At 41.0% G+C, this 12,812-nt stretch overlaps 1 protein-coding gene across 1 annotated transcript; it reads left to right on the top strand.

Annotated features, from left to right (window-relative positions):
• Positions 1 to 782: 782 nt before the first annotated feature.
• Positions 783 to 7,847, top strand: LOC306749620 (ectonucleotide pyrophosphatase/phosphodiesterase family member 7-like; the record flags this gene model as incomplete). The annotated part of the gene is made up of 4 exons (XM_079232932.1): positions 783 to 1,002; positions 2,217 to 2,362; positions 3,366 to 3,995; positions 7,497 to 7,847. Exons 1-4 carry the CDS (start codon positions 918 to 920, stop codon positions 7,845 to 7,847), a joined length of 1,212 nt encoding a protein of 403 aa, XP_079089058.1. The 5' UTR covers positions 783 to 917.
• Positions 7,848 to 12,812: the final 4,965 nt, after the last annotated feature.

The following is a 12,812-nucleotide window of genomic DNA, read 5'->3' as shown; positions in this document are numbered from 1 at the left end:
AGTTAGCTCGTTGATAAGGTTACATCACAATGTCCTGAGACACCACGTCTGGACGAGGATATGATCGCAGCTCTGTGGGATAGTTTGTCCGCGGCAATTGCCACGAAAAAAAGGAAGAAAAATCAATGTAGATTTTATAAGATCTTTTTCACAATATCCTGGGGGCTAATGCGCACATTTGAGTTATTAAAATGAATATGTCCATTAGGGTCTCCTCTCCCCGAGAGACCACAGCCGGCTGACGAAGAGATATACACTCTCATTTTCCTCTTCATTTTCAGCGCCGTCAGATCAATCATGCGCCATCCCGACTCCAAGGTGAAACCCATCAAAGTGTCGCTCCTCCATTGCCGGTGATTCACAGGAAGCTCTGGCGGCGGGCGGGACGGGCCCGGGCGCACAAACAGAAAGACAGCGTCAACAAGCGAGTTAGGGAGGGAAACAAACAGCCCCGATGTGCCCGCAGAGATTAATCTGCTTTTTTTACTGCCGGTCCTCAAGAGCAAAACGAACACAACTCCCAGTCGTAAAAGAATCGGCTCGTAAACACCAGCAGGCCGGCATGCAGAGAGCGAGATAAAGTCCGTCCAATCTAGCAGATAAGATGCGTGCTGGGAAGCCGCAGGCGGCAGAATCCTCAGGCGAGATGGCGAGAAGCTGGATGTGGATCGCCCTGTAATCCCGAGTGTGTGTGAGTGTGTGTGTGTGTGTGTGTGTTTCCGCTGGAGGGTATGGCGCCAGTCAAGAGGCGGGAAACGCAGGCGGCGCTGCTGCGGGCCGCCGGCCTCGGCCTCCTCTGGGCCGCGGCCGTCCTCGGGGCCCCGGCGGCCCCGCGGAGCCCCAAGGTGCTGCTGGTCTCCTTCGACGGGTTCCGCTGGGACTACGACCGCGGCGTGGACACGCCGAACCTGGACCGCATGGCCGAGGACGGGGTCAAGGCCGCCTACGTCACGCCGCCGTACCTCACCATCACCAGCCCGGCGCACTTCACCCTCCTGACAGGTGAACGTATTATCATATACTTTATTGATGAGTAAACTAAAAACATCTTTTCCACTACAAAGTAGCACTTAAATGTTGCTTTGTAGTTTAACTTTATTGAAGACGTTGTACTTTCTTGATTTGTCCTCATGGTTGATGCACGTATTATAAAAGTGTCAGCTAAATGAAATGTAATGTAATGTTATGATGTACAGGGATCAGCGAACATGTATTTTCTTTTCTTTGTGTGTGAGTTGATCTGTTAACAATAGTAATGAAGAAAGTAACAGGAAAGTAGAGCCAACAGACAACGTAAAGTAAAACATGAGGTTCTTACGGTCATGGAAAACCTGGAACAGTCATGGAGTTTTAAAATGGTTATTTCCAGGCCTGGAAAAGTCCTTGAAAAAAATGAAATCCCAAAAGTTTAGTAAAAGTCATGTAAATGTGTTATATTCATGTGTTCATGTAAATGTGTTATATTCATGTGTTCATGTCGTTCATTTACGCTGAGTTTGAAATAATGAATATGCTTTTAAAAGAAAGACTCAGAATATAAGCAGGCATACATACAGGCATCTATATAAATGTTTATTCTTAACTATTGTCTCATTCATTTGAGTCATTTAAGGTTTACTGTATGCTTTGTATTCTATTGTTAGTTTAAATACTACATTTACTCACTTTTTACTGTTTGCTCATGGAAATATGGTTTAAAGTCATGAACCCACTGGTCAACATGTGTCTGAACACATGGCCGTCACGTTGGTTCAGAGTGTGTAATACAGCATTGTAAGAACATGATGAAGTAGGTAGAAGTCTTTCTTCCCGGCTGGCAGCAGGGATGTGATGTCATGGCGGCTCTGAGTTGACTTTGCTAGGATAGAAAATGAAAAAAGAAGCCGTGGTGAAAAAGGAATTAGTTGTAATTGAATGTCCCAGGGTCCAACAGCTTTTATAGCTGAGTAAGATAATTATGCGTGGATGGCTGGGGGAAGAAGTCGCTGCTCCCCTTTTTCTTATTTTGACTCTCAAATCATCAGCGGGAAATAGATAGAACATTTAACTTCCTTGAAATTAAATTCCTCTAATCTCCGAAGTTGGTCATAAGACCTTGTCCAAAAGCGTCACGCCACTCAGCCCCGTTAAGTTGATAGAATTTTTAATGCGAATGTGTCACGCTGTGAATAATGAGCGCGGCAGACCTGACGGCAGCGGTTCCCGTGTTCCTCCAGGCCGCCACGTGGAGAACCACGGGGTCGTGCACAACATGTGGTTCAGCACCGGCACCGCGGAGAAGAAGCCGTACTACCAGACGCAGTTCGTCAACGAGTGGTGGGACAACGGCTCGCTGCCCATCTGGATCACCGCGCAGAGGCAGGTGTGTGTGTGTGTGTGTGTGTGTGGTGTGTGTGTGTGTGTGTGTGAGCCGCCATTTTCCATTTCTCTCCACAAAACTACATTGGAGAATGAAAGTTCCGTGAGATCCCTGCTGTAGTGATGCAAATTGTTTGCTGGTGTGTGTATATATATATATATATATATATACGTATATATATATATATATATATATACGTATATATATATATGTGTGTGTGTGTGCGCCGCCATTTTCCATCTGTTAGGTTACAGCACCAGAAATCATTTCTCTCCACAAAACTACATTGGAGAATGAATTTTCCGCGAGATCCCTGTAGTAGTGATGCAAATGTTTTGCCAGTGTGTGTGTGTATATATATTTATATATATGTATATATATATATATATATATATATATATATATATATATATGTGTGTGTGTGTTATTATAACTGCATGCAAATGACAGCTGCTGTAAGCGTGCTGTGAAATCCAGCAGCCGCTGATCTGGTTTCCTGCATGTTTGAACCGATCGACCCTTTTTGCACGCTTGTTAATGTTCCGCCTTTAAAGAAGTACGTTTATATGTACTTGTGTGTTTATATCTACTTGTGCGTTTATATGTACTTGTGCGTTTATATGTACTTGTGCGTTTATACCTACTTGTGCGTTTATACCTACTTGTGCGTTTATACCTACTTGTGCGTTTATACCTACTTGTGCGTTTATATCTACTTGTGCGTTTATACCTACTTGTGCGTTTATACCTACTTGTGCGTTTATATCTACTTGTGCGTTTATATGTACTTGTGCGTTTATACCTACTTGTGCGTTTATATGTACTTGTGCGTTTATATGTACTTGTGCGTTTATATCTACTTGTGCGTTTATATGTACTTGTGCGTTTATATCTACTTGTGCGTTTATACCTACTTGTGCGTTTATACCTACTTGTGCGTTTATACCTACTTGTGCGTTTATGCCTACTTGTGCGTGGGGGTTGACGTGTCTCCCTCCTCCTCCAGGGCCTAAAAGCCGGCTCTCTTCACTTCCCCGGCACGGCTTCCAGTTACCAGGGACAGGTTGCCATGGTGCGGGAAGTGGAGCCGCCGCTGTACAACTACAAGAACGAGACGGCGTGGCGGGAGAACGCCGACCGGGTGACGGGCTGGCTCGCCGACCGGGAGCTGGACTTCGTGTCGCTGTACTTCGGCGAGCCGGACGGCACGGGGCACCGCTACGGGCCCGACTCCCCGCAGCTGCGCGCCATGGTGGAGCAGGTGGACCGCACCGTGGGATACATCCGGCGCTCGGCGGCCCGCCGCGGGCTGACGGACCGCCTGAACCTCATCGTCACCTCGGACCACGGCATGAGCTCGGTGTACCGCAACGGGCTGCTGGAGGAGATCACGCTGTCCCGGATCCCCGGCTTCTCCTTCGGGGACCTGTCCTTCCACCTGGTGGACTTCGGCCCCTCCGGGATGCTGCTGCCCAAGCCGGGCCGGCTGGAGAAGGTCTACGCCGCCCTGAAGGGCGCCCACCCGCACCTGCACGTGTTCAGGAAGGAGGAGATGCCGGAGCGCCTGCACTTCGCCAACAACGACCGCATCCTGCCCATCGTCCTGTGGGCCGACGCCGGATACGTCATCAACGGGGTGCGAATCTGTCACTACGACCCAAACAACGTTATTCATCTCACGGATGAGTTATTAATGACCTTTTGTGTTTGTGCAACAACCATCACAACAAAAAGCACAAAAAAACAAGTTGCTTTTTATATTACATTTCATTTAGCTGACGCTTTTATCCAAAGTGACTTACATGTTTTCTACCCACCGTAGACCAGTGGCTCTCAACTACAGAATATGTATGTCAACACAAAAACAAAATCCAAAAACAAAATCAGTGAATCCAGATGTGAAGCAGAGCTCTGTTTGGCTCGTTTAGTTCACATGGAGATACTTGCTCACACAAAGTAAAATAATAAAGAAAACGTGCACGACCCAGTCAGTATGAAAGAGGGGGCGGTACTTAATAACATTAATTATTAAAACAGGCCGTTGTTTGCTAGCTAGAGGCTAGTTGCTAGTTTACCTCACGTTGGTCCTGATGGATCAGCAGAGAAGCTCTGGAATCTCCTTTTGAGGAAAACCTGTTGGCCGAAATGTTGGAGCAACATGGAGGAATATTAGAAGATAAAAAACTAAAAGGCTTCTCAGTCTGCTGGTGCAATCTTCCTGTTCAGCTCCGGTTTTCTTGCTTATCTTGAGAGACATTCAGCGTCATAAAACTCTGCCCCATAACTTTCCTCGAGGATCTTGATAATTATCTTTCTTCCGTCTCAAAAAAAGTCAGAGTTTGAAAAAATAAATAAAGGCAACAGAATTCAAGTGAATGAGGGTTTAGAGTAAAACTGAACTGATGTTTAAAGAGAAGCTTCAATTTAATTGAGGATAAAATATGTATTTAGTAGTCATAGTACAAACATCAGCAAAGTGTGTTTAGAGAGCTGCTTGTTTGAGATCAAAGTCCACGTTTGTCAGAAGCCTTTTTTGATTTTTTTATTATTATTTTTCAGTCACAGTTTAGTTCAGATTTAGGCAATAAAACTACTTGTTTAGGTTTATGAAGAATATAAATACACAAACACCTGGCTCCAATAGATCTTTCTTTGTTTTGAGCTGGTGTTTAATAGGATTTAAAGTTAAACCGTAGAGTTTTGAATGAATCCTTGTTGGTGTACAAGAGGCAAGCAGCCTCCTATGACATCACTGGTTTGGGTTTTTAACATGCTGGGAAGTTCACAAAGACAGTTTCCTCAGGGCGCCACGTGGAAACACTTAAAAGCTGCATGTAGCGGGGACATTTAGCAAAAAGGGAATTATTATTTAGTCGTTTTCTTCAGCGTAAAATCACCTGAAAATAAGAATCGTTTATCTTAAAATGAGCCGTTTATGTTTTCAAGCAGAGCCGGTTCTCTCCATGTTGCTACAGAAGCCCGGAGAGGACAAACCAAAGCTGCGTAATGAGCTGTAATCTGCAGCCTGAATGTCTCCTGATACTCCACACTCGACCTTTACCTGCTGAGATTACGATTACGACGCAGTCATTGACTCATTATAAGGAAATCAAGAGACGAGCGCTGATACGCTGCTGCAGATAAACACCGTCGCCTGCCGCCCAGTTTAATATTCTCAAATCTCGACGACGGCGACGCTTAAATTACCAGATGCATTTTCTGGAAAATACCATTTGCCAGGTGCATTGCCAGGAAAATGGTGAAAACTAGACTCTTTTCTACCAGGAATAATTAGTCAGTTTTGAATAAAGTGGTTCCGAACGCTGCATGAAACCATTCACGCCTCAAAAGATTCTAAATTAGAGTTTTTTTATTTTATTTGATGCCATAAAGCGGTAACTTTGCATCCGTAACTTTGAGTCCGTCGCTTACTGGAAACCACTGAATCATAACCTTCATTTAAAAGAATAAATAACTGAAATCATAAACTGTCTGAATGCTGAATATGAGGAAACTAATCAGTCACGAGAATTCACAGATAAAACATCTTATCTGCAGTTTATAGGTTTTGACCGACTGTATCATCTGACTTTTTATTTATCTCCCTTTATGACCACTTCAACTCCTTTCAGTCTGATCTCAGAGGAGGAGAAGCTGTTGCGTAACAGCTGGGATGAGGCTATTCTGCGTAGTGATATTTCCAGCTGGTGATAAACAGGATATTTACTACGAAATTATCAAAGGAATTTATGTTTATTTTGGAGCTGGATTATAATTCTGACTGCTCATTGGTTGATAGAAGCAACAAAAGAGACATCCAGTAGGAGAGGACTCCTTCTCTTTGACGACAGCTCCCTCTGCTGGCTGAATGAGGCCTCTGCAGCTGTTAGGACCCGATACCTTTAAGCACGGAGGAACCAATTTTGGTTCTAGGCTTTTTTTTCTTTTCGCTGTGTTTGAGTCGTCGTAGGAACCCCAAATTAATTCCACTACTTGTGTTTATTGTATATATTTCTTTAGCAAAGTCTTGGGAATTTTTTTTATATCTGCAAAAAAAATCACTTTTAAAAGATATTTTGATCATAACTATGAACTTCCAGCACGATATGAGCAAGATTTCCCAAAAATGTCTCCTGGAGCGGACACCGAGTTGTTCAAACTGTATCATGGTGCCCTAACAACAGCCCACATACTAATATCACACCTTTTAGGAAAGATTAAGACCTAAAGAATCAGAATCTGCAACAAAAATCATAACAGAACACATCATTTGGGTGTTTAAAGGAGTTTCAGTCAAAAAACTGTGTCGTTTGTTTCAAAAATGGAGTTTACATAAATACTTAAACTTAATAACTTTAATGATGTTTCACACCAGATGTTTCTTCTTCATTGTAGCAATTTAAATGAAGTTAAACAACGATGTGGTTCCGGGGATAATATGTTGTTGTTTTTTGTCTGATAATAGGCGCAGGGGGATTTCACACACTGTTTTTAGAGGGTTAAATCAATACCTAATAAGCTTTACGACGTCATTGAATCTAACAGACTGTGTGGTGTGTGTTGTGTTTCCGTCCCTCTGTGTTTCCGTCCCTCTGTGTTTCCCCTCCCTCTGTGTTTCCTGTCCCTCTGTGTTTCCTGTCCCTCTGTGTTTCCTGTCCCTCTGTGTTTCCTGTCCCTCTGTGTTTCCGTCCCTTTGTGTTTCCTGTCCCTCTGTGTTTCCCGTCCCTCTGTGTTCCCTGTCCCTCTGTGTTTCCCCTCCCTCTGTGTTTCCCCTCCCTCTGTGTTTCCTGTCCCTCTGTGTTTCCTGTCCCTCTGTGTTCCCTGTCCCTCTGTGTTTCCGTCCCTCTGTGTTCCCTCTGTGTTTCCCCTCCCTCTGTGTTCCCTGTCCCTCTGTGTTTCCCCTCCCTCTGTGTTTCCCCTCCCTCTGTGTTTCCCTCCCTCTGTGTTCCCTCTGTGTTTCCTGTCCCTCTGTGTTTCCCTCCCTCTGTGTTTCCCTCCCTCTGTGTTCCCTCTGTGTTTCCCCTCCCTCTGTGTTCCCCGTCCCTCTGTGTTTCCTGTCCCTCTGTGTTTCCGTCCCTCTGTGTTTCCCCTCCCTCTGTGTTTCCCCTCCCTCTGTGTTTCCCCTCCCTCGGTGCAGTATTTCCCTGTTCAGTTCCACAAGGGCGAGCACGGCTTCGACAACCTGGACATGGACATGAAGCCCTTCTTTCGGGCCGTGGGGCCGGCGTTCCACAGGAACCTGGAGGTGGGGCCCTTCGAGACGGTGAACATCTACGCCTTGATGTGTCACATCCTGGGCATCGAGCCGGAGCTCAACGACGGACACCTGAACGCCACCCGACACCTGCTGGTGGGCGGTGGCGCGGCCCAGGGTGAGTTCACCTGGATGTTACTGAGGGGCCCACAGCACAGGCCCAGGGGCCCGGAGAGTCAGGGGCCCGGAGTGTCAGGGGCCCGGAGTGTCAGGGGCCCCCTGGGCCTGTGCTGAGAAATGTTACCGCAGAGAGACTCAGACCGACCACGAAGAGAAGACAACAATGATGCATAAAACTACCACAAAGATGCACAGTGACCTCAAAGAGACACAAAACAAGTACAAACAAACGCACAATGACCTTAAAGAGACACAAAACTACCGCAAAGGTGCACAGTGACACAAGATGACCTCAAAGAGACACACAACTACCACAAAGAGATGTACAATGACCTCAAAGAGACACAAAACAAGTACAAACTGACGCACAATGACCTCAAAGAGACACAAAACTGCCACAAAGATGCACAGTGACACAAGATTACCTCAAAGAGATACAAAACAAGTACAAACTGACGCACAATGACCTCAAAGAGACACAAAACTGCCACAAAGATGCACAGTGACACAAGATTACCTCAAAGAGATACAAAACAAGTACAAACTGACGCACAATGACCTCAAAGAGACACAAAACTGCCACAAAGATGCACAGTGACACAAGATTACCTCAAAGAGATACAAAACAAGTACAAACAGACGCACAATGACCTCAAAGCGACACAAAACTACCACAAAGAAACACACAATTACCTTAAAGAGACGTGAAATTACCAAAAAAGACACACAAAGACTAGAAATATACACAAAACCGCAAAAGAGATCAATGACGACTTCAAAGAGACACAAAATAACCTCAAAAATATTATAAAGAGATGCAAAATGACCTCTGAAAGACATAAAATCACTTAAAAGTGACATAAAACGCCCAGAATTCACATAAAACGACCACAAAGATACACAAAATTACCAAAAAAGACTGACTACAAAGACACACACAACAACCACAGAAGAGACAAAACAATTCTAACGAGACACAAAACAGCTACAAAAAACGTTGCTTCAAAGGCACAAAATGACAAAAACACATAATGACTACAAATATACACAAAACAGCTGATAAAAACACATAATGACTACAAATGTACATAAAACAACCACAAAACAACGACAAAGAGACACATAATGACCTCAAAGAGACAAAAAGTGACGACAACGTGACACAAAAAGCCCAGAAATCACACGCGATGAACTCAAAGACACACACAATGACCTCGGGAACACAAAACAACCACAGAAGACACACACTCAAAACATGCACAAAACCACTGCAGGGAGACGCAAGATGAGACACAAACATTTTTATTAGTTTGTTTGTCTCTCAATATTTCCGAACTTTCAGTTAAAAATCCATCGGTTCCTTAAATACTAAAACGCTCACGAAGATATTGTTTTTAAGGATTAATGTTTTTTTTTAACTAGTTTTTCTTAGCAAACGTTACTCAAACAGAAATAAAATGGTGCATTTGTTTGGGACTATTTTCTGTGTCGGATGAATCCACATAAAGTCTTCTTCTCCAGCGAAGAAGAGTTTTATGCTTTTTACATAAAACTCTACAGTTGTTATGGCGCCATCATGTGGCTGCTGGAGGTCATTGTGTAGCAGCAGCTACTGCTGTGGGTTTTACTGTTTTTGCAAAATCAGAGTAAGAAAAATAACACTAATCCATTTATATATATATATATATATATATATATATATATATATATATATATATATATATATATATATATATATATATATATATATATAGATATATACTATGTATTAATACAGTAGATCCCGCCTCTCAGCACCAACTCTCCAAACACACCCTTTAGCCTCTGAATGTGTTCCAGGTGGAGATGAGAGTTTCCTGCAGAACGTCTTCACTGGATTCGCTGCAGCGGCCGGATTCCTTCTTGTAGTTTTTATATCGATGACGTCACACAAAGTACTGCAGAACCAACGCAGGAAGGAAAGGTGATGACTGAATAATTAAAGAGTGTTTTATTCGTCATTACTGGTTAACTGAGACAACATGTCCAGAATACTTGTATTAATGTCACAATATGGCAATTGTATTTAAAAAATAGAAAATGTATTTAAACTAAAACTTAACTATTGACTGTTGTCATATTGTCAAATGATGTATTGTGTCTTGTGTTCCAGATCAGGAAGTTCAGAACATCTTCCAGGAAAAGAAAAGACAGAACAAACTTCTTTTGAAGAAAAGTAAAAAGAAGAAAACAAATGCTGCTCCTTTGACATTGAGCAACAGCTGGTGTGTGGACGTCTTTCATGGGGCGTCGTCTCTCATGGGGCGTCGTCTCTCATGGGACGTCCCATGAGAGACGTCCCATGAGAGACGCCCCATGAGAGACGTCCCATGAGAGACGTCCCAGAAGAGACGTTGCACTCTGTGTATCGCACAAGGAACACAAGAGGAGAGTTTGGCACAACCATTTATTTTACTTATATTATATGTTCGGAAACGGAGAATACACATTTGCATAATTGGGGGAATATAATAATATTAATAAAAAACTACTTAACAGTTATTTTTTGTGTATTTTGTGTAGTATTTAGTTTGAAGCTTGTGATGCAGTGGGACTGAAGAGGATTCATGTGTATTACTGTCTGCACATTGACTTCAGGACAGCAGAAGTCTCTACATCTTCCTTCGCAAACTAAAAACGACTACACCTTGAATAAGGATAGTAACACTTTAGTAACACTTTAGTACTTTAGTAACACTTTAGTAACACTTTAGTAACACTTTAGTAACACTTTAGTACTTTAGTAACACTTTAGTAACACTTTAGTACTTTAGTAACACTTTAGTAACACTTTAGTTACACTTTAGTAGCACTTTAGTAACACTTTAGTAGGACTTTAGTAGCACTTTAGTAACACTTTAGTAGCACTTTAGTAGGACTTTAGTAACACTTTAGTAACACTTTAGTACTTTAGTAACACTTTAGTAACACTTTAGTAGGACTTTAGTAACACTTTAGTAACACTTTAGTTCTTTAGTAACACTTTAGTAACACTTTAGTAACACTTTAGTAGGACTTTAGTAACACTTTAGTTACACTTTAGTAGCACTTTAGTAACACTTTAGTAGGACTTTAGTAACACTTTAGTAACACTTTAGTAACACTTTAGTACTTTAGTAACACTTTAGTAACACTTTAGTAACACTTTAGTAACACTTTAGTAGGACTTTAGTAACACTTTAGTTACACTTTAGTAGCACTTTAGTAACACTTTAGTAGGACTTTAGTAGCACTTTAGTAACACTTTAGTAGCACTTTAGTAACACTTTAGTAACACTTTAGTAGCACTTTAGTACTTTAGTAACACTTTAGTAGGACTTTAGTAACACTTTAGTAACACTTTAGTAGCACTTTAGTACTTTAGTAGCACTTTAGTAACACTTTAGTATGACTTTAGTAACACTTTAGTATTTTAGTAACACTTTAGTAGCACTTTAGTAACACTTTAGTACTTTAGTAACACTTTAGTAGGACTTTAGTAGCACTTTAGTAACACTTTAGTACTTTAGTAACACTTTAGTAGCACTTTAGTAACACTTTAGTACTTTAGCAACACTTTAGTACTTCAGTAACACTTTAGTAGGACTTTAGTAACACTTTAGTACTTTAGTAACACTTTAGTACTTTAGTAACACTCTAGTACTTCAGTAACACTTTAGTACTTTAGTAACACTTTAGTAGCACTTCAGTAACACTTTAGTAGCACTTCAGTAACACTTTAGTACTTTAGTAACACTTTAGAAGCACTTTAGTAACACTTTAGAAGTACTTTAGTAACACTTTAGTAGCACTTTAGTACTTTAGTAACACTTTAGAAGCACTTTAGTACTTTAGTAACACTTCAGTACTTTAGAAACACTTTAGTAGGACTTTAGTAACACTTTAGTAGGACTTTAGTAGCACTTTAGTAACAATTTAGTGCTTTAGTAACACTTTAGTACTTCAGTAACACTTTAGTAGGACTTTAGTAACACTTTAGTACTTCAGTAACACTTTAGTACTTCAGTAACACTTTAGTAGGACTTTAGTAACACTTTAGTACTTCAGTAACACTTTAGTACTTCAGTAACACTTTAGTAGGACTTTAGTAACACTTTAGTACTTTAGTAACACTTTAGTACTTCAGTAACACTTTAGTAGGACTTTAGTAACACTTTAGTACTTCAGTAACACTTTAGTAGGACTTTAGTAACACTTTAGTACTTCAGTAACACTTTAGTAGGACTTTAGTAACACTTTAGTACTTTAGTAACACTTTAGTACTTCAGTAACACTTTAGTAGGACTTTAGTAACACTTTAGTACTTTAGTAACACTTTAGTAGGACTTTAGTAACACTTTAGTACTTTAGTAACACTTTAGTAGGACTTTAGTAACACTTTAGTAACACTTTAGTACTTTAGTAACACTTTAGTACTTCAGTAACACTTTAGTAGGACTTTAGTAACTCTTTAGTAACACTTTAGTACTTTAGTAACACTTTAGTACTTTAGTAACACTTTAGTACTTCAGTAACACTTTAGTAGGACTTTAGTAACACTTTAGTACTTTAGTAACACTTTAGTACTTTAGTAACACTTTAGTAGGACTTTAGTAACACTTTAGTAACACTTTAGTACTTTAGTAACACTTTAGTACTTCAGTAACACTTTAGTAGGACTTTAGTAACACTTTAGTACTTCAGTAACACTTTAGTAGGACTTTAGTAACACTTTAGTACTTCAGTAACACTTTAGTAGGACTTTAGTAACACTGTAGTACTTTAGTAACACTTTAGTACTTCAGTAACACTTTAGTAGGACTTTAGTAACACTTTAGTACTTCAGTAACACTTTAGTAGGACTTTAGTAACACTTTAGTACTTTAGTAACACTTTAGTACTTTAGTAACACTTTAGTACTTCAGTAACACTTTAGTAGGACTTTAGTAACACTTTAGTAGGACTTTAGTAACTCTTTAGTACTTCAGTAACACTTTAGTAGGACTTTAGTAACACTTTAGTACTTTAGTAACACTTTAGTACTTCAGTAACACTTTAGTA

Source organism: Taurulus bubalis (genome assembly GCF_910589615.1).
Source record: "Taurulus bubalis genome assembly, chromosome: 17".
In the NCBI taxonomy this organism is placed as follows: domain Eukaryota; kingdom Metazoa; phylum Chordata; class Actinopteri; order Perciformes; family Cottidae; genus Taurulus; species Taurulus bubalis.
This window is presented reverse-complemented; position numbering and strand designations above follow the sequence as displayed.